The sequence below is a fragment of the Staurois parvus genome, unplaced genomic scaffold (assembly GCF_062004578.1).
Source record: "Staurois parvus isolate SC_StPar_1 unplaced genomic scaffold, SC_StPar_1.0 ptg000137l, whole genome shotgun sequence".
In the NCBI taxonomy this organism is placed as follows: Eukaryota; Metazoa; Chordata; class Amphibia; order Anura; family Ranidae; genus Staurois; species Staurois parvus.
In genome coordinates this window covers 5,090,597-5,113,976 of record NW_028317933.1, presented here as the reverse complement: position 1 = coordinate 5,113,976, position 23,380 = coordinate 5,090,597, and the positions used below count along the sequence as shown (strand labels likewise).

The window sequence follows — 23,380 nt, the reverse complement described above, 5'->3', positions numbered from 1 at the left end:
GGCACAGCTTGGCATAAATGCTAGAGTTGCAGGCAGAACTGGATCTGTAGTAAAAACCAATCCCCTGTGCTCAAGAGAAGTGGACTAGCAAGCAATCAAGCTACAATCTTCGGCTGATCCAATAATAGCACTGGCTTTGCTGCTCCCAAGCGGGTCGGGGAAACTGAGAAGGAAAATTGCAAAAACAAGAAATAGAGCGCACACCAGCGTAGCGCATTACCTTTGGGATGATTTTATTCATGTTGAAATAGCAGGTGTATTCTAACAAACAAGTCCAGTAATAAGGCCCATCAAACTCCACAATAAGCATGAAACTGACTTGTCTCCTTAAGGAATCCTGAGTGCGAGAAGACCTTCCAAAAGGCTGACACATTTCGAGGGGAGATCCCCTCCGCATCAGATTCAATTTTGGATGTTACATAACCAAACTTTAAATAGTGACTAGATGGGGTCCCCCTACTGAGCCCCCTCTGTGTCTATTCAGTGTTTTCTGATTGCCTTTTTGTTACCCCCCTTCCCTTCCCGCAATTAGGGCCTGATGACTTTTCTCTGTATCTAAATCCTTGAGAACTACCTACTGGATCATTCAAGTTTCTGATGTATTATATTTATTGTTTTGAAAAATTGTAGTTTTATCATCCAATGTCATTCTACTATGGCCTCCTGTATTCCAAGTGACTTCTTTTTGCACCCCTTCCCCCCCAACAGCCAACACCCTCTACCGCTGCCACCCATCACCACCCAGCCGCTCCAGGCCTGATCTAAAGAATTAACCTGTAGCTGGTCATCCATGAACCCTCCAGCACGCCTCCTCACCATGTTCCTGTCCCTTCTGCCTTTTCTTCTGAGGGGTGAAAATTGCCACCGCAGGCAAACCCTTGTTTGGCTCACTGTAAATATACTGCTGCCCTCATCATCAGATTTGATTGACAGGAGCGGGAACAAATGACTCCCACTGCTATCAATCTGACCATTGAGGAGGGATAGAGCCAGGAGAGCCACTGCTTTCATGCACATCGCTGGATCGAGGTCAGGCTCAGGTAAGTATAAGGAAGGGGGGGGGGCTGAAAGGGATCCTCTGTAACAGAAGGTTTTTTACCTTAATGCATAGAATGTGTTAAGGTAAAAAAAAAACCTTAAGGCATTAGAACCACTTTAAAGCTTTTAGTGAAACACTCCAGGATAGTTGTATAGCCAGAATTTCCACCTCCGTGCTCCGCATGCACATATATTTCCTTTAGGGATAAGGCACTATTTATAGTCTTTTTTACATGCAATGGAGTTTGGTGGAAGAGGTGAACTGAGGTTGAAGCTGTGGTCCTGGGTGGAAAGGAGAGTCCGGTTCCATTGTGGGGACACAAAGCGCTTACAGGGAGGTCATATCACTAAGGTGAGAGTACATCTGGTAGTGGTGGTGCACCAAAATATATGTGCATGCGGAGCACAGAGGTGGAAATTCTGGCTATAGAGTTATCCTGGAAGGCTGATGTTTATGTCACTATATGAACATTTACTTACATACATAATTAAGATTGATTGTTATATATGCTGTGTAATATATGCACATGTGGTTTGGTATAATGTAATACCATTATAGTGGGATTTTGGTACAATATATTTTGTTAAACAGTTTATGGGGTTAAGTATATTTTATATTATTATAGTGTACTATCATTTAATGTAGTTTGTCACATAGTTGATGTTCTCAGTGCAGCACTAATTTGTGATTCACTATAGGCTTGATAACTGGGTATGAGAGTCCACTGCTGCTGGTCCACATTTATTTCATTTTTATTTTAATGTTTTGACATTTTTTATGTAGCATCCTCCTTGTTCAGCTAGAGGGAGCTAGATCCTAATGGTTAGACAGAAGCTGGTTAGCAGCTCAGGTGTAATAGCCAGAGGGGTCAAATTGTGATCAGGGCTGAGAGACTCTGCAGGCCAGCCACTCTGGAGTTTCCCTCTGCTCTGAGGCTTTTGGAGGAGGGCCTTGGAGGCAGTGTGTGGATCTGAAGAGTGGCTGGATGACCTCAGCCAATCCCCAACAGAAGGCTTGGCAAGGGGCTGGGACTCCCTTAAAACTGTAAAAGCCTGCTCAGTAGCAGGAGTGTGAAGGAAAGAGGAAAATGTAAGGCTAGAGAAAGTCTGCCAGGAGGCCTAGTGGGATGGGGCCTGCCTGCAAGCCTGAAACTGGAAAGGAGGAAAACTTGGAGCTCACTGGCCCCCTGAACGAAGACTACTTGTATGGTAGGGAAGGAGCAGCCCAGCTGATGAACCTAGTAGCAGCCTCCAACCCACATACGGTACAGGAGAGGATCTTAGTGAGTACACCTGCACCCCTTGGGTGGATAGGGGAAGGAGCTATCTGATGGGAAACCAGATTAGTCCCCTACTAGTGACTATTCACCTCATTTAAAGGAACAGGAGCCAGATCCCCTGCTCAGGGAGAAAATCTCCAGATTGCTGGGTGAAGAGAAGTTAATATAGGATCTGGGGTGGTATAACTATTAGATGCTGGCTAGAACTCCAACAGTGACTGTGTCACAGAGGAGGAGCTTGTGAATAGGTCCAGGAAGATTGTCCTCAGTTATTGTATCCCTTGGGCATCCTATACCCCCTTACCACCCCTTCTAGTTCTAATCACCTCAATAAGTAACAAAACCAAAGCTTGAGGACTGATTTTCTTACTGATGCAAGTTTGCGTGGAAAATGCTGAATGGCAGGCTGTACAGGTACTATAGGGGGACCCAATTCATCAGCAATCCCTAAGGGGGTAGTATTACATTTAGTTTATGGGTATACACATGCAATCCTTGTGCACAAATTTAGTACTATATATATGTAGTATGAGATTTTTGGTGTTTTAAGCACAGTACATTGCTTGTATTTTTATTTAAATTTTTTTATTATTATATTCATAGCAGCACACAATGATTAGATCATTGATTGATTCACTTTAAAGCTTTCTCCTGGTCTTCAGATTCAATTTAAGTATACAGTTCCTTTTCGCAAATGGCCGTGTAAGCAAAGGACTCATTTTGTCCCCTTAATAGACAGGTTCTTAGGAATGCTCACATAACAAACATGTAATCTATTCCTTTTTTCTCCATTCTACATAGACTTCTCAGTGTCCTCCATTTACTGTAGAAGAACATTTTTTTTTTCCAGTAGGAAAGTTTTTCATTGAACATGTGACCACATTTGTTTGATCCCTTCTCTAGTATGCCAAGATTTGTTTCATGTGTGCTTTTTGAGTACATGCCAAACATTTAATGCAGCAGTGCATTGTGGAAGTTTTGAATATTTGTTCATGCCATAGCCATGATAGAGTGACTGTATGGTCCAACTGCTGTTAGATATGTCTATTGGATAAAGACTTCTTATACATTTATGCTCAGCTTATATATGGAAAGAGATGAGGGGGACAGGGGGTGTATAGAGCAGACAAGTATCCGGCAGAGCTCTGAGGAAGAAGGGATCATCCTTCGAAACGTGTCAACTTCATCCTGAGAGTCTCCCCGCAAGTGTCTGCTAGCCTAGTGCGCTGATATTGAATTTTATATGTTTTTAATAATGCTACTTTTGTGAATATACATCTCAATTTAATAAATTCACCCTTGCGCAAGGTTGGTGCGCTTTGTTTTTGTTCTTTATTACAAGTATCCAGCAGTGCTTGGATAAAGCCTTCAAACTTGCCCAATTGATCTTCCTCCCCAAACAAAGTCATCTTAGGCTTCATGTACACGAGCCTACCCTGACTGTCGGACGTGGGAAAACGCAAACCATTGCAAAAACGCGGTACCACGGTTGCCACGGTTTGCTGTGGTTTTCCCATGGTTTTGCCGCGTTTTCCCACAGTCAAAACGTTCCTATCCTGAACGTGATTCTTCTACGTTCAGGAGAAGGAGGTTTAACCTCACCTAAACATGGCAGCTCCTAAACTCTACTAAAAGCCTATGTGTATATGGACACATAGGCTTTCATGGAGTTGAGTTTAGGAGCTTTGGCAAAAAAATGTTAAAAGCTCCTAAACTCGAGTTTAGGAGCTGCTTGTGTACATCAAGCCTTAGAGTTTCTGCTGCTTCCAAAAAAAACATCAGATTAATGTTCATAAAATGCTGGAAGGCAGAGACATGGCCTGAGTGGTAAACATAATAACTTTGCAAATGATTATAATATGATATTGGAAATAGTAAGAGGGTATTCGAGAATGCTGGGTTAAAAGTGGAGATATCCTTCAATACAGTGGTTCTCAAGCTTCCTAATGCCGCGACCCTTTAATACAGTTCCTCATGTTGTGGTGACCCCCAACCATAAAATTATTTACCCAGTAATTATAATTCATGAAGTGTCGTTTTACCTCCAATACTGCTGCTTTCAGCACAGTAGCTGCTTTCAGCACAGTAGATGCTTTTAACAGAGTAGCTGCTTTCAACACAGTAGCTGCTCTTTACACATCAGAAATATGTGTTTTCCGATGGTCTTAGGCGACCCCTGTGAAAGGGTCGTTCGACCCCCAAAGGGGTCGCGACCCACAGGTTGAGAACCACTGCTGTAATATATTAAAACCCATCTTGACCCAAACCATATTTTTTTCTATTACCATCTGTGCCCCAAGTGCCACAGGCCCAGTGGAGGAAAATTGTTGGAATACAGTGTTCATGTATTTTGTGCAGCAACTACATCAGTATTCAGTAAAGATATATTCTTTAACCAGTAAATGGCAGTGTTTATACGTTTGCTGGTACATCTATGATAAACTCTATGTTTTCTCTGAATAAAGTGTCCTGTTTGCAGTGAAGCAAGCAAGTAGAAAAGCATATGTGGACTGTGCACTGTCTGTTCTGTAGGGTTATATACAGAATTTCTAACAACAAATCACCCCCGATGACTAAAAAAACAGCAATAAAAATGATTTGGGTTGCTCATTTTCTACTCTTTCCAAAACTAGAACAAGTTTTGACTGGAGATGAGCTTTAAATAAACAGTAATGCATACTTTAAAAATAAATCTATAAAGATTCACTTCTTTAGAGATCCACCAAAGTCAGCCTTGCATTCTGTTTTACTGGGCAAATTATTTCAAAATCTACTGGAATTGAAGTGAACTAGTGCCAATACCCTTTTAGAATCCAAAGGAAATTGTGTTATACGAATTGGTGTACCCGTGTCATTGGTGTACCCGTGTCAGGGTCTGACCTCCATGGTGTCTGGTTGTAGCCCTTCTCGCTGTGCCACCTGAGATCCTAGACTGTTCCCTTTCTGAGCTTTTTGGACAATCTTGCCTTGACTCTTGTTTTTGGTGAACCTTGAACTCTTTGCTCCTCCCATTAATGTCCTCATTTAAGCCATGTCTCTGCACTTCCAGTTTGTCAGATCATTGTGCTCTCTCCAGCTGATATCTTGTTCCTTTCTGTACCTGCAGCTGTCTTTATCTCCAATACTACTCATTACAGACCTATCTCTTGCTCCTTGACTATGCTTCTGCTTGATCCCAACCTGCAACCATTCGTTATTGACCTTTGGCTTGTTGATAGACTACACTTCCGCTTGATCCCAATCTGCAACCACTTGTTACCAACCTTTGGCTTGTTTACTGATTGTGCTTCCACTTGATCCCTATCTGCAACCATTTTTATTCACCTTTGGCTTCTTCTTTGACTATGCTTCCACTTTATCCCAACCTGCAACCATTCGTTATTGACCCTTGGCTTGTTCCTCGACTACACTTCCAGATGAGCCCAACCTGCACTTGTTACCAACCTTTGGCTTGTTTACTGACTGTGCTTCTGCTTGATCCCTACCTGCTATATCTGCTACTGAACCCTAGCATGCTCATTTCCTGGTGGGGCTATACTGAAGACCGTGACCTGGTACTAACACGTAGCAAAACTCATCTCCACCATTAGGAGCGCTGGGGAATACCGGTTAGTGCTTAGACCCTGCATCTCAAGTCCATGTCATCCTCCAGGGTGACCTGCTTGTGCACTTATCCTGCTGGTCAGTGGGAGCCTCTCTACTGCTATAGCTACTGGTCTCTGAGCCTTACCCTGACCATGACAACTTGTTTATTAGACAAACGCCTATTCTTCACTCCTTGGTTCACTTGCACTCCAGAAGTGTTGGTGGGGGTTGGAGGAGAATCACCCAAAAAGGAAGTGATCTGTTAAGGGGTCCAAAGGACCTCTTTAATAATTAACTTCTGCAAATCAGTGCCCCTTGTGGGCACAATGTCCTGATCTAATGAGAAACTCAGTCTAGAAAAAAACAGTGCAATTGCTACTAATAATAAACACAATACATAAACATTTTTTACAAGTTTATTATACATTACAAATAAACAAAAGGAATGACCGATGCTAATAAACTTCAAACAAATCCATAAAATAAACATACAAATCTTTGTAATTTAAATCATCAGTGTTGATGGTGTTGTCTGTCTTATACAATGGTTGACCTCTTTTAACTTATTTCCAAGTTCATGCGTGTGGAAAGTACATCCTACGCGGTCAATATCAGTATATACAAATACAGCTAAATTATTTCCCCATGAGTTCTCAGCGTGCTACTAATAACTCTTCCATAGAAAAATAGAGCATCTATTATTTAAGTTATGAGTTGGCTTCTTGAAGATTGTTATAGACTATACAATTCTTAAAACAAGCCTGTCTTTGTTTCAAAAATAAAAATCTTTTAAATAAAGCATTATATAATTTCAACAGTTATTTAGCACTATGGCGTACTGATAATTGGAATAATCTGTCCTGAATAATATTTTCTGCAAGTTTTAAAATTGCCTCTAAGATATCCCCTATTACCAAGGTGTTGGGCAATCTCTTTGTCCATAATTAGATGCTCTGTTGAGTTGTATGCTAATTGCCTATCAGAGGTAGAAAACCCAATTTGAAGAAGCACCTCAACCTGACTTTACGGAACCAAAATTACATGGCCCACCAAGAAGCACACTATATGGAAGTGCACATGATTGCATTTAATGTCATATCAATGGAGTATCATAACACTTTCAAGGTATAACCTTTGCTTGGAAAGACTACTTTTATGAATAGCATGTATCTGTATTTCCTTACCCCACTGTAGCATGGAGCCATACCATTCAAGTAGTATGCTCTGTTAATGCTGATCTGTATTCACAAAATCCTAAGCATAAGGCTCAATGCAGACAAAGCTCTCAAAGAATTATCACATGGGCTCCACTGATGCTCATTGGGTACTTTTTTGTTGAGTCTGAGCATACAGACCCATTTTCTAAATTTCTTTATGAGCCCTGACACCAATGATTCAATTACCTTAGCTGTCTATCCAAGGCCTGCCAATATTTCATCAATTGTGATTTAGTTAATTTTCACATGGTTCTATCAAACACAACAAAAGGCACCAGGAAATGCAAAGCAGCAGCAAACCTACCAGAATAGCAGCAACCTCAAGACTATAGAAAGCATAGAGAGATCTTACTAAGGACCTGATGATATTAGGGAGTTATATATTTATGTAATATGTAATGTGGACCACATTCTTTGACTTCGCTAAGTAGGACAAAAAAGGAAAATTTCACAAAATTTTCATTCAGAGGATACAGATGTTTAAGGGTATGACTTCCCTTTGATCTCAAGTTTAAAGCCCAATTTCGGCTAAAGCTTTATTTTATTGTTTGTAGGATTTATAACCACCGTTAGGGGTTACACACAGTATTGATGCAAAACCAAGCTGCTAGCACCTTCAGAAGCAATGGTAACCTCCATGTTTTTCTTGCTTTAAACGTGCTTCACTTTGAAACTTCAAAGCATTAATATTGAAGAACCAGCAATACATTATTTACCACTAGTGCAAGTTGTCGAAAATAAAGAGACATTTTATACTGGATTGATCATATTAAGACCTTATCCACAAATAGAAATGCATATACTCTATGATTTTCTTGAAACAGATATTCGTAGGGGGCACTTTTTAAAACTGTAAACCCCAATAATAAAAGTCCAATAGCATAATTAACATTCAAATGTTACCTTGGGAAAGCAATATCTTTTTATTGTAACAGAATATGTTAAAGAAAAAAAACAACACAATGTAATACAATAATACATACTCTATATTTAAATATCTTTCATTTTCCATCTATACAATGTCTTGTCAAAACTTCACTTATAGGAAGCAATTTTGCACCAAACCTTTAAAATATATTTAGACTGTACAAGTTTATTTCATAGTAAAAAAACATGAAATTATTCAGAGTAACCATGGTATAAGACAACACCATTACCTTTCTTATATATTACAATTTCTTTCACATTCATATACAAAGTCAACCTGAGGCCCAGTGTGCAAATATAACCATTGGAACACACCACTTTCTGAGGCTGCTATAGTGGGTAAAATGGCAGATCATAGAGGTTTTGTTTTTTTGTTTTGTTTTAGACACATTGATAAATGAGACCATTTTTGGGCAGTGTGGTATAAAATGACTTATTATGTGGCTTGCTATGAAATGTAATTCCAGTTTGTCATTTATCACACACTTTCTTTTTTATTACATTTTTATACAGAGTTTGTAACACTAAACAAGCTATACAAACTCAAGTATATTATAACCACTGCTCATAACTATAAAGTAACAGTAAACCCAAAAAGACAACAGTATTTAAATATCAGTACTATTAGTACCAATAATCTTTGACATTCTATAAAAAAAATGCCTAAAAATAGGCTTTAAAGCATATCCATACCCACAAACCAAAATTTAATATATTGCAGCTCACTAGTTTCTTTAGATGCAGTTGTATCTTTTCAGACTTTTTTCCTTTCTTTTCACCAAGTTATCCTGCCAGTAACATGCCTCCTGTGTTAGGGTGACGATGCTCATTTAATGTACCGTAGCTATGGAAAAGCAGCCTTGTCACCCACCTGATCTGGACTGCAAAACACCACCCCTCTCCTCAAATTCATAACCTGAGTGGTGGTGGGGTTGTAGTTCATAAAAAAGAACAGGACAGGTCTGATTATACTGATTTTAGTGCAGCACAGTTAGAACGTACTGGAAATTACGAGGTTACAATGGGTTTCTGGCAGGTTCACCAGGTATTTTTTTAGTAAAAGCTACAGACTTAAATGATTGAATAGAACTTTTGGAATGGCATCAATAGGTTAAAACTAAAGCCAGCCACAGATTCAAATCATATATGGGCAGGTTGATTGTGCCCACGTCAATTTTTTTACAACTTGAGTACAACCAGCATATCAAATTTGACATGCAATTATTGCTAGTGGCTTTTGCTGTCAGGAGAACACAATAGCCCTTCAGTGTGTGTTGGAAAAACCCCCCACACTCATGATTGACACAGCTATTGTGAGTTCTAATAATCTCCCAAAATGTTCACCTTTAGAGAATCAAATGTTAATATTGCAACTCTTTTTTTTATTATAGATAAAAAATCCTTTTAGGTTTACTGTCCTTATAATAGAAACCCATATTTAGGAAGTATGGAGGCTACCAATACCAATCTGCATGCGTGTTCTTGGTCAGAACCAACCAAGAAACTCGTATTTTCAAAAGGAGGTCAGCAATGGCAGCCTACACATTTCTCCATACAGGTTTCCCTTCAAGTATTCTTTAAAGTGAAAATTTTAAATGAGTCATGGCCAGCATAAGACCTCCAATAATACAAAATATGCAGTCCTTGCTTGTGCTTCAAATCCATTCAATACTACAGTTCCATCAATAACCCAAAATCAAAATATACACAGAAAATAAGGATGCTGTATTTGCAGCTCACACACAAAAAAATAGCTTTTTTTTGCAAATTAAACTTGTTTCACAGCTACCAGATTTAAAATGACGTCACAAAAAGTACAAATTCAATTTGAAAACACTAAAAACACATTTGTTTTTTTTTACAAAAGTAAAAGCTGTACAAACAGTTATTGTTAAAAATGCAGTAGTTAAGAAAGATAAAAGGCTTTCGTGAGTGGTGTAAATGTGGACTATCTGGCTTAGCTAATAAGGTGAAAATTGCAGAGTCTTGCTTAATGAATGCAGATTGGTGACTGCGTTTGGACATTATCACTGCCCTTTCTACGACCTCATTAGTTAAGCCTGTAGGTGCACATCGTGGCTTGCAGCTGCAATAAATTTAGGCAGTTGTAATAAAGGATCTGCACTAATGGTGGAGTTTATGAGTAGCAGTTCTATGTGTATGTAATTACTGATTAAATGTAATTATTTATTTGAAATAAGAAACAATGAAAAAAGCATAATGGCAGGTATTTATATATAGGTAAGTTTATGAATGTCGTCAATGTACCATGTTCAAATCCATTATAACTGCAGTTTTCGGGAACCAGCAATATAATTTATAAGCAGATCTTTATACAAAATCTTTGGAGTTGGGCATAATCCTATCTTGGTTCCTTGCCTTCTACCTCCAGGAGAAAGTTTAAAGGATAAGTTCACCTTTAGAACATGTTTTTAGGATGGAACATGTAACATGTTCCCATAATTGCAGCCACGCCAGCCGCTCCCCCTCCCTCTGACAGCTAGTACGGGGAGATGTTTCTCTGTACTATCTGTCAGATTTGAAAACAGCGCAGCCGTGAGGGGTGCCACCCACCCGGCCAGTCACTCGTTCACAGAGTTCTGTGAATGAGTGCCTACAAATCCCGACAGCCTTAGCAGCTGTCGGTTTGTAGTTTTCAATGAACTACCAAGGTGCTGTGGAGCACCATGGTAGTTAATTAAAGCTTCCTGTCAGTATATCTGCCTGGCCGTACATCCCATACGGCAAGCAGATATTCTGACAGGTTTGCAGGAGACCTGCAAGGCATCAGTGATCTACTGATCGCCGGTGCAATGCTTTCCCGGTTCCTTTGGACAAAAATAATAAATACACATCTGCACAAATGTGCATTTATTATTTTTTTCCAAAAGGTGAATTTAACCTTTAAACTTTGAGCTGGGCTTTGATGTGGAACTACTGTCGTGATGAATTCAGGTGATTCCTCTATCTAATCTTTTAGAGATTCCACTAGAGTTCATGGAAATGTTTACATAATTTCTCTGTTCCAGGATGGTCAACAGGAATAAATGGAGATCTCACGGTAGCTTGGTCAATAGGGTGTAGCAACTGGAGTTTTCCCTGTCACGATCCTGACATAGGTAAAGACCCATAAGGAGGTCAAACTCCAGCCCAAAACTGCTCTCATTAATGGGAGTGGCTAGTTTTTATTTAGCCACAAATGTTCTGGTGGATATGCTGAAAAGAATTGTGTGTGAACAAGGAACTTGTTTGGGGTGCCTTACATACACGTTAGGAAAGAATGGTGGCTCGTCCTCTAAAGCCTTGTGGACTTAAGATCAGATCCTGTAGCAGTAATTGCATGGCTTGGGCTGTCAGGCCAGGTATTGGCAAAAAACCCAATATGCAAAAAAAAAAAGTTTCAATAAAGCTTTAACACTGTGCATAAAGAACAATTAGAAAGGAAAATTATTATGATGTACCAATGAGTTTTTATCTTCATCCATGTTGTTTTTGAAACTGTCCTTGAAGTACAAAACTGAATAACCAGTTCATATGTAGACATAAGCAGATTGTAACTCGAGCAATTTCAATTTGCAGACTCTGACAAATCTGCTTATCCCTTTACTGCCCTTTTTCATCTCATAGATGTTATTAAACAATCAGGTAGCTATCAAATTAAACTGCCAAACCATGTAAAATCAGGTCACCTAAACAGTTTTAAAGGACCTTGTTAAAGAATATAAAAATTCATTGAATACTATAAAATGATAGGGAGGACCTACTAAAAGGCATTCTGTGCAGGCTGATTAAAGTAGTATGCCACTACAATAATAAAAAAAAAATCAGGGCACTGCTTTTAATAGATTCTGTATTATTTTACATGGTTTTTTTGGACACATATTCAGCTTAATGCAAATAATCTGACTCGTGTGGTTCGGAAAATAGTTTGTAATTATATTCACATAATGGCAATCATATCTGCTCATTACAGAGGCATGCTGTGCTTCCTGCTTAGTAATACTGTACAGTGATTGTATAAATCAGTTCTACTCGCTGTTATCAGAATGACGTGAACAATGATGCATGCATGTAGTTATTTATTACATGGCACCCCAACAGCAGGTTCCAAAATAGTCCTAAAGGAGAATTCTAATTAGTATTGAAAAAAAGTATATCTGCAAGAAGAAAAGTGCTACATTCAAAGGGATTGATTTATTAAAACTGGAGAGGGAAGCAAAATCTGGTGCAGCTGTGCATATGAACAAACCATATTCTAGGTTTTATTGTCAAACCTTAATTGAACAAGTTGAAGTTAGAAGCTGATTGGCTACCACACACTGCTGCACCAGATTTTGCACTCTCCAGTTTTAGCAAATCAACTCCAAAGTGTAGCATCCGTAGGGTTAGCAGCTAACCAGAATTCGTCTGGTACTAGTGTGGGTTCTGTAAAGGAAATTCAGATTGGTTGATGTAGGCTAACATGCTTTGCACTAAGTGCTTTGATGTATACTGAACAAGGTCTTGTTCTTGAGAATGCGGTCTCTATGGTTGGTCATGAAGGAGACAGTCTCTATGGTTGGTTTTAAAGGGGACAGTCTCTATGGTTGGTCTTGAAGGATGCAGTCTCTATGGTTGGTCTTGAAGCAGGCAGTGTCTCTGGTTGGTCTTGAAGGAGGCAGTCTCAATGGACAACAGAATGGCAGTGAGTTGGGTTTAAAGTTGGGTGCCAGCAACAAAAAAAAACTAAATTTAGAGAAGGGACCTGAATTGAGTTTTCTATCTAATAAAGGTAATTGGGGACATTTTGTAGTTTCTGCTCTTATGCAAAATTATATGCCAACAGTAATGAGCTCATATTCTCTCCCTTGGTTCTCTAACCTCGTTAGATTAGCAGTTGACAGTGGAAAACACTATCATCTTCATGGCATATAATTGGTCCATTAAATAGTCACCTTCAGTTACAGTCAGAGGTGAGCTGAATCACATATTGGCTTCCTATAATTTTTGAGAACTTTGCTGTTGAAGCTCCCACCTGTGTCTAATAGTTTCAACATGTTCACTGCATTAGTCAGGGCTCATCTCCTCCAATATTAAATTTAATGTCAAAGAAATGAATAGTCCAAGAAGAAGAGGAAGACCCTATGGAATGACTCTGACAGCTATGCCAAATCGGGTCCCCACAAGTCACCAGAAGCCAATAATAATAGAGGAATCTACAAAAGGGGATGCATTGTCCTTGAATGGTCCAACCTTTTTGCATCATCTGTTAAACACATCCAGAATTAAGGAACAGGAATGCTATCCTCTAGAAAATGTTTACACCTGTGCTATGCCCAAAAAAATAACATTTTAGTAAAATTACATATTTGTATTTTTACATTTCAGTCCTCACTGAGGCAGACACTGCAGTGTAATGTAAAATATGACACAATGGACAATGCATGATGAACAGTTTTTACAACTCAGACCACATGACTTGCAAAGTCAAGAAAGGTCATTATATTCTTCTGTGAGTTCTTCTTGCTCTATTTTGCTTAAGTGTCACCAGTTCCATTCCAGAGCAAAATGATGAGGGTATTGAGGAAAAAAAGCAATTTGCTACAGCAGATTTTTTTCATTATTTTACACAGTCAAGGTAAGTGATACCCTTTTCATATTTTCATAAAGCGCTTCATAGTTTGGAAATTGCCGAGACGAAAACACACATGAGGGAAAAAAAAAATAATGAAATAGTAATGGTAAAAAAAGAGAAATTACAAGTCAGTTTCTTCTTCCAGTAAAGTGCTGATGACAGAATTAGGTTGGTATGTGTTTTAGTGCTACGCGGCAGAGATGAAGGTGTCCGTGTGTCTCCATGGCCATCAAGGCTTTCAGACTGGCCCATGTCGGGCTTCATACTTTGCCAAAATGTTCTTGCATTTTCCCAGCTCTTTCCTGAGGTCAGCTACCTCCAGCCGTAAGGCGGAATTCTCCTTCTCGAGGAACGAGGCTCGGATGGCGATCTGGTTCTCTTTTAGTCTCCGTGCATCTCTTGACCTCTTGGCGGCCATGTTGTTCTTTCTGCGCCTAGCCCAGTATTTTTCATCCTGCTCATTTGTTCAAGGACAAAAAGAAATAGATGTTAGACTTGGAGAAACAAAGTATTATTGAGACATTATTCACAGCTGAAATACAAGAAATTATACTTTCATTTAGATATATTCCCCAAGAGTCACAATGGATATGTGCACCAAATGCCTTTGCAAACCCATATATTACCTGCATAGCCTGTGCAGAGAGCAGAGCTGTGGGAGGGACCAAACAGGCTCCACCCACTAGAAACTGCCTGCAGAAAACTACAGGAGGGGGTGGAAAAAAGAACCGTCATCCTGCACAAGGAGAGAGATAGAGCAGAGCTGTGGGAGGAACCACACAGGTCCGCCCACTGCATGCTGCCTGTAGAAAACTAAAGGAGGGGGAGGAGACCAGACCAGTCAGACTGCACAGGCAGAAAGAGCAGCAGTGACTGGTCTTTATTACAGGAAGTTCTATACTGGATTACTGCACAGATTTGGAAGAAATACACAAAGCACACCAAGATTCAAGGAAGAATACACATGACATATTTAGAAAACATTTGATTTCAGTTTCTAAATTACAAAATGTTAAGTCATTTGTTCCTATTATTAAATTGGGCTTATTTTTCTGATTGTGGTGCTTTTTTCTATACTGTGATTTTTGCACTGAGTGGGAACTATGGCACGTGTTTGAATTTTATGTGCTTGTTTTCTTTGAATAAAACTTTTGAAATTAACATTTAAGCCTGAACCTCATTTTTTTTTTTAGTTTTTGTTACAATGGGGAAGACATAAAATATTTCTCGTTTTTTTTTTGTTTCTGTCTTTGACCCCACTGGGAAGATTTTCCTCACTTCCTGTCCCTGTCACACCCATACAAGAAATGGATAGAGCAACTATCACTGGATCAGGAAGGTACAGGCTGTAGTAAAGATCTAAACCTTCTCTATTTGCAAAATTACAGCTAGAGCGTCCCCTGTTGGGCAGAGAAGGACAAGAAGGCTGAGCATACTAGGCACGGTTTACTTGGTTATGGGCAACTCTGCTGTTTCTCCTTAGAGTTTGATAATGAGCTATTTGTTCTTATTTCTCAAGGTAATGCAAATTGTATGAGTTCACCTTTGGCAATATTAACATATTCTCCCCACCTCTCAAAGAAATGTCATAACGCAAGGCAGGGCAGTGAAACAACCAGCTCATCATGGGTTTTTCCCATGATGAGTTGACTTTAACCACTTGCTGTCTGCTGGTGGCCTGGCCAGGCAACATACTGGTACAAAGCTGTCGGACTTCTGGGTTTGCACCCGCTTCCAACCTGCGCTGTGATTGGACACATCCCATCAGTGGCACGAGCCAGGCAACGTACTGGTACATCGTGACCGAACATCCGAGTTTGGGATGTGAATGCATGCACCCCCTGCCAGCCTGTGCTGTGATTGGACACATCCCGTCAGCGGCACGGCCAGGCCAGGTAACGTACTGGTACATCGTGACCGAACATCTGAGTTTGGGATGTGCATGCATGCTTCCCCTGCTGGCCTATGCTGTGACTGGACACATCCCATCAGCGGCACGTCCAGGCCAGGCAACGTACTGGTACATTGTGACCAAACGTCCGAATTTGGGATGTGCATGCATGCACCCCCTGCTGGCCTGTGCTGTGATTGGACACATCCCATCAGCGGCACGGCCAGGCTAGGCAACGTACTGGTACATTGTGACCAAACGTCCGAGTTAGGGATGTGCATGCATGCACCCCCTGCCGGCCTGTGCTGTGATTGGACACAACATAAGTTTGCCAGCTGATTTCAGCCAATGATTTTGTCTGAAGTCAGCTGATCAGTGGTGTCTAATCACATACATCACATTCTGGCTGTTAATTCTCCTTGCAAAGCAGGGAGAATAAATAGCCTTACAGTAAAGTAAAAGCAGCACTTATAACACATTGTTAGCCACAGTTAACCCTTTGATTGCCCCAAGATGTTAACCCCTTCCCAGCCAGTGTCATTAGTACAGTGAGTGTACAGTATTAGCACTGATCACTGTATTAGTGTCACTATTGATGTCAGTGTCCGTTAGTCATAACTCCCAGCCAGTGTCAGCCGGTGCACTGATTGCCCGCCACACTAACACAGTCCCTTTATAAGTCACTGATCACCATTACAGTATAGCGTTATAACTGTGTAAATTCCAGAATATATACCATCATTTGTAGACGCTTTTACATTCGCACAAACCAATTAATATACACTTTTTTTTTTACCAAAGACGTAGCAGGATACATTTTGGCCTAAATTTATAAAAAAAAAATTTGATTTTTTTATTTTTTTATTGTTGCAAGTTTTTTTCGTTTATATAATAAAAAAAAAAAAAAATAGTAGTGATCAAATACCATCAAAAGAAAGCTCTATTTGAGTGAAAAAAAAATGATATTAATTTAATTTGGGTACAACGTTGCATGACGGAGCAAATAGTGCAGTGCTGAATAGCAGAAAGTGGCATGGTCATGAAGGGTTGTAAAACCTTTTGGAGCTCAAGTGGTTCAAGGACCATTGGTACAAATTGTCCTTTAACCCTTTGAGGACCAAGGGACATATTTGTCCCATGTTTGTAATTGCGTGTATCATCTGATTAAGAACTTAAAACTCTTTTTTTTTTGGTTTGAGTCAAAATATTAGTTCTTATCAACAAACAACAAATGGATCTAGCTTTTTGCCAATTATTTCATGAAATGGCTTAGTTACAGCAACTGAAGTGTACGAACTTTAAAAACAGAAAAAAAATTTTTGGCGTTCCAAAATCTTACAGTCCTCAAAGGGTTAAGGCATGGCACAACCCCCCTGAGTGTAGCCCAGCTGGAGGGTGAAGTGGCAGATATTTGAAATAGGGTATGCGGTCACAGGCAGGGCCGCAAAGTGAAGATTTCTGGATCAAGTAGGAAGGTACATTTTTCATCATGTAGGCTTTAAGAGTCCAGTTACCGCCTAAATGAGCCTGGGAACCATAGATTATGACCCTCTGACTCTATAGCTTGCTGTTGATCAAGGTATATTTCATAGGCATTATTTCCTAGACATGCAAAGATGGATTATTCAACCAGGGGCTGCACATGCAACATATAAAAGTCAAATAATTCATCATTGTGTAGGTCCTTCTACGAATGCAAATTAAAGGCATTAGCAGTTCTTACGCATAATGCAACTTTTTCATTTGGGGTTTAGCGGTCTTTTAACAGCAAATCAAGAACCATGTCAACACCCACGCTCTGAAAATCCCAGCAAGAGGACATGCCATTATAAAACCCGAGCTCACCACCTATGACTACCTGCTCCCGGCTATAATACACGGGAAGAACACATCTGCAGTCCTCAGTCTTTCATCTAGTTCACCTACCTGAAAATCAAATCTGATGCAACTAAATCTGCAGGCACATGAGTTCCCCTCCGTACTTATTTTAACAAATTGCAAAAAAAAAAAAGCAAATCTTTTAATCCTGTTGTATTCTGGCCAAGGTTGGAGAGCGGAGGTCACGTGCCCTCCAGAGGCGATTGACAGGCTTAAATCTCCTTACCCCCTCTGTAGAATCAAACAGCCAATCAGCCGGCTGTACGGGAAGAGTGAGCCCCGGGGATTAAGTTTGCCGATAAGTGACCGGTGTGGCTGATGTGATTAAAGAGAAATGGAGACACTGTGCCTTGTTGGCTCGAGCGATTCGCTGTTTCAGGTGTGTCGGATTACAAAAAAAAAATAATGAAATTGGTTTTTATTTTTGTACTCTTCCCAATAAGCTCACATGAAGCGCGATAGTGGCGTGTCACATGACAAGCAGATGACACAGCTAAAAACAGGAGCAAAGTCATTTAATTAAAGGGTCAGTCCTCATATTTAAAGTGGATATTCACCCTTCCCACGCATTTTTTTAACCCCTGCTTAGCTGGTTCCAGGTCCCGCACTTTTAAAATACTCACATGCCTGTAAAGTCCAGTGTTGTCCTCCTGAGATCCACTCCTATTCTGCCCCCTAACTGGTCCAGCTCCACCATCTTGTGTGACGTCATCACAAAGCTGTTGGCTCTTCCAGAGTTAGCCACCAGCTCTCCTGATAACACGCTGCCCCCCCTCCTCCTTTCCCAATGAAGGACTATGTCTCGTGGGATATGTGACGTACATATCCCAGGAGGCACAGTGGGCAAAATGCATGTCATTCGCCTAGGCAAGTAATGTGCATTGGGTGGCGGGCAAGAGGTTTTTATTTAAAAACAAAAGGTAAATTAAAAAAGCCTGATTTGCACAGCGGACAGGAGGAGGGGTTGAGAGGAGGCAACATCAAATTGAGGGTGAAGATTCCCTAGTTATGGTTGGGTTCTAGTGGGCTGAATCTTGGTCTCTAATATCTTCCAAGGGTCACCAGAGACATGCATTCTGGAACTGCCATTTCTACATTACAAAGCTCAACCCTACTGCTACAGCAAAACCCGATTCAGTCATTTTTGTCCCCCCCCGAGATATCAGGTGACAACATCATCTGCCTGAGACACTCACCTTCTTTAGCAATGAACACAAATGATTGGTTGAGGTTTGATGAGTATGGCATGGAGGAACTTGAGTGGCCTGCAGAGAGCCCTGACCTCAACCATACTGAATACTAGGGATGAGTTTATGTGTGTTCAGATCCTAGTCCGAACCCACCTGAACAAACCTGCCTACCAGGAAGCTGTCACATGTACTGGGCCAATCATAAGTGGCTGGGCATTCTCCGAAAGGGTGTGTATATCTGTGGCTGCTGGAAGGGGAATGTCTTGCCTGCTCTTGATTGCCTCGGTACAGTGAGAACTTCCTGGAGGGCTCACTCAGGAATATTTTGAATGGAATCTGAAGAGGCTTGAGCACATCCCTACTGGATATTTTTGGTTAATCTCTTGGCACCAGCGCCTCCCAGCCCTCTAAGGGATTTTGGATGCCAGAAGGTGAGGTTTGTGATCATGTGACTACCATGATTGGCTGTCACTGCAGTCAGATGATCGGAAAGCTCCTGACTGCAAGTAGAGATTGGGAGCTTTCCGTTAGTCGGCAGTAACTGTGTCGGGAGCGTGCACGGTACACACTCTCAACACATTTCTGGCTTTTTTGGGTAGGCATATATGTGTCCTCTCTGCGTTAAGGCCCTCCCACTAAGAGGTTGCATATATATGTATGCGGCTGGCGGGAAGGAGTTAATAACAATTGCAAGAGGGGTTTCCAAAACACTTTTGGCTATAAAGTGTATAATGTCTGCTACCCACCTACAGTATATCCTTTATAATACTAACACTAACATAGACATAAAATATGGCCTGGACTGAGGCTACATTCACACTTAAAGTGTTACTAAACCCCGGACCCCGCATTCACTATATTCCGTCTCCCCAGACCCTGCATTCACTATATCCGGTCTCCCTAGACCAGGGGTGGGCAAACTTTTTGACTTGAGGGCCGCAATGGGTTCATATATTGGACCCGGGGGCCGGACCAAGAGTAGATGAATGATGTGTATGTGTCATCCATAGTAAGTATAGTAATATTCCCCCATAGTAAGCATAGTAATTAATCCCCCATATAGTAATTCATCCCCCATTGTAATTCATCCCCCATAGTAATTCATCCCCCATAGTAATTCATCCCCCATAGTAATTCATCCCCCATATAGTAATTCATCCCCCATAGTAATTCATCCCCCATAGTAATTCATCCCCCATATAGTAATTCATCCCCATAGTAATTCATCCCCCATATAGTAATTCATCCCCCATATAGTAATTCATCCCCCATATAGTAATTTATCCCCCATATAGTAATTCATCCCCCCTATAGTAATTCATCCCCCATAGTAATTCATCCCCCATATAGTAATTCATCCCCCCTATAGTAATTCATTCCCCATATTAATTCATCCCCCATATTAAGTCCCCAAGTCCCCCCTGTGTCAATTCACTTACCTTTGCTCCGCGCGTTCCTCTCGCCGTGTTCCCGCGCCGTTCCGGTGTAGCATGAAAATCTGTCTCCTATGAGGATCTGTCCCCCTCGACGTATCTGCGCATGTGCCAGTTTCAGGCATTAGCAGCCGATCGGCGATCTCCGGCACATGCGCAGATACGTCGAGGGGGACAGATCCTCATAGGAGACAGATTTTCATGCTACACCAGTCTTCAGGGCGGACTGTGAGAGGAGCCTAGCTCCCCTCACGTTCTCCGCAGGCCGGATTAAAAGGTCCGCCGGGCCGTATACGGCCCGCGGGCCGTAGTTTGCCCATTGCTGCCCTAGACCCTGCATTCACTATATCTGGTCTCCCAGGACCCTGCATTCACTATATCTGGTCTCCCTGGACCCTGCATTCACTATATCCGGTCTCCCCGGACCCTGCATTCACTATATCCGGTCTCCCCTGACCCTGCATTCACTATATCCGGTCTCCCCAGACCCTGCATTACTATATCTGGTCTCCCAGGACCCTGCATTCACTATATCTGGTCTCCCTGGACCCTGCATTCACTATATCTGGTCTCCCCGGACCCTGCATTCACTATATCTGGTCTCCACGGACCCTGCATTCACTATATCTGATCTCCCCGGACCCTGCATTCACTATATCTGATCTCCCAGGACCCTGCATTCACTATATCTGATCTCCCAGGACCCTGCTTTCACTATATCCGGTCTCCCCGGACCCTGCATTCATTATATCTGGTCTCCCAGGACCCTGCATTCCTATATCTGGTCTCCCAGGACCCTGCATTCACTATATCTGGTCTCCCCGGACCCTGCATTCACTATAACCGCTCTCCCCGGACCCTGCATTTACTATATCTGGTCTCCCCGATCCCTGCATTAACTATATCTGGTCTCCCAGGACCCTGCATTCCTATATCTGGTCTCCCAGGACCCTGCATTCACTATATCTGGTCTCCCCGGACCCTGCATTCACTATATCCACTCTCCCCGGACCCTGCATTCACTATATCTGGTCTCCCAGGACCCTGCATTCATTATATCTGGTCTCCCTCAGTACACAGAACATGGAAATGAAATTATTTTAGTAAATATAAACTGCTAAATACCTTTTCTCATCAGCAGTATATAGTAGTCAGTATCCGGCTGGTTAATCTTGGAGGAGGAGATTCATTCTCCTCCGACTTTTCTAGGAGACTGCATGACCCCTGATCCTCTGTCTGGACAGTGCTCATTTACTCTGTGCTGATCACATGAACCTCACACCACCCCAAAAAAAAACTCTCTAGCAATAAACACCAAACTGAGCATGTGCAAAGTGCCTCCTAAGGCTCTGTACTATCAGCAGATGGATTAGGGACAGTAGAAAAAGAGGAGGATCAGAAAAGACAGGATCAAACTGTTTTTTTACACAATGCGGATGTTTAACCCCTTCGGCTCCACAGAGAGCATAAAAAGCATGCTTTACTGCATATACATTCTGATTTTACTGTTGTGAGTTTGGTAACACTTCAAGCATTTTTGAGCGTTTTGGAGCAGAATTGCACGTTTTTGCAGCTTTTGTTAGGCTTTTTTCAGGCATTTTTATGTGACCAATGGAAAGCTGAAAAAAGGGCAGGGAGCTGCAAGTTGAAAACACTTGAAAAACGGTTCATGTCGTGCTTTTCAGGATTTTCCATGGAGACAAAAACACTCAATTCTGCCTGGAAAGTAGCTTGTACACTTTTTTGGGTGACAGGCATTTTGATAAAAGTGACAGAACACTCAGATGTGAACAAGGGCTATTGAAAACAATAGGTTTTTGCTTGCTGTTTTTGAGCACTGAGCTACAAGCTACAAAATGCTCAAGCGTGATAGGGAGGGGGCTCACTATTACCAACGTTTACCCTAGGAGAGGCCACTTCACCAAAATTCATAACATCTAATAAATCCTTCACACCGTTTCCAAATTACCTTCAAATCTTCAGGTATGAAAACTTTACGAGCCTTCTTGATCATTGGCTGTGGCTTAAGCTCCTCCTCTGAAAATTTGCGCTTCCGTGGGTCAAACATCTCCTGCCCTGGAATGGTGGAAATGGCCAGATCTGCTGGGTCTGGTTCATAGCCCACAGCAACCTGGATGGATTCCGGGTCAATTGGGCTTGGTGTGTTTCGGCTTGTAGGCAAAATTTGACCTGCAAAAAAAAATTCAGTAATTTCATGAAACTTTATTTTTTTTTTTAAGTCACCAAAAATTCTTTGTGTACGTGATACAGAATAACATTTACAAACTGGTACCTTAAACTGTATCTAAAGTTAAAGGAAACCTTTTTTTAGGTTTGCGACTTTGAAAAGGTTTCTGCACTACTTTGATGTGACTTTGATGCAACTTGAGTGCCAGAGAGTATAAAGTTGCATCCAAGTAGTGCCGGAACATTTTCAAATTTCCAACGAAAATCTGTTTATTAAGACAGAGACATTCGTTTTACCCCTTCCTTATTCTATCCAAAATAAATTGAAAAAGTTTTGCCTTTAGATTATTATTATTATTATACAGTATTTATATAGCGCCAAAAGTTTGCTCAGCGCTGTTCATTACAATGGGAGACAATACACGAGACAGTACAATAACAATACAATACACGAAGGGTTCGAGGGCCCTGCTCCTTGGAGCTTACAATCTAGGAGAGATATTTTAATACTGATTCTCAGCGGATAATGCGATCCATGAGGCAGATCGCAGGTACAGATTTTCTGGTGTGGATTCTCTCATTACCGCTATTACAAAAAATAAATAAAGAAATTAAATAAAACACATTTTTGCTTTATTAAATTCATCTTTCTAAAGTTCTATGCACCTTCTGCTGAGCAGCTATACCACTGTCTCCTAGCAGAGGGCAGACGTCAATTATCTTCCCACCCAGACGCATCACACTCCTAAACTGTCATTAAACAGCTGAAAATCCTGATTAAAATCCCTTTTTTTTTTTATTGTGGAGGCAGCAATCAACCCGAACGGGTAGAGAAAGCAGCCTGATTAAGGAGTCGTCCAAGTGCTTGATTGGCATGACTCTGAAATTTGCTGGTAACAGAAATAGCTTTTCATGCAATCACATGATCTCTTCAGAGAGACGGCAGGTAGTTTATTTCATTCTAAAAAATGTTTTTTCTGCGTCACTGTGCCATAATTCTGAAAATTCCAGCCACCGCCCAACAGCCAACCCAAAAATGTAAAAGCCTGCAGGGTGTATGCTTGCTGTGTGTATCGATATCTACAGGCCTCTACAGCACAGCTGCAAATTCAAATATTTCCCAGTATGTTCCAGTTGGTC

General features: G+C 41.1%; 1 protein-coding gene across 2 annotated transcripts in view; it reads right to left on the bottom strand.

Annotated features, from left to right (window-relative positions):
• Positions 1 to 6,305: 6,305 nt before the first annotated feature.
• Positions 6,306 to 23,380, bottom strand: part of HLF (HLF transcription factor, PAR bZIP family member) — a 64,005-nt gene continuing 46,930 nt past the window's right edge. Inside the window, exons 3-4 of one of the 2 annotated variants that reach the window (XM_089673289.1) lie at positions 22,023 to 22,243; positions 6,306 to 14,118 (exon numbers count right to left, since the gene is read on the bottom strand). In XM_089673289.1, coding sequence (XP_089529415.1) covers positions 13,900 to 14,118; positions 22,023 to 22,243 — 440 coding nt within the window. In that variant the 3' untranslated portion in view covers positions 6,306 to 13,899. The remainder of the gene's footprint in view (positions 14,119 to 22,022; positions 22,244 to 23,380) is intronic. The other variant, XM_089673290.1, reaches the window with a different exon arrangement.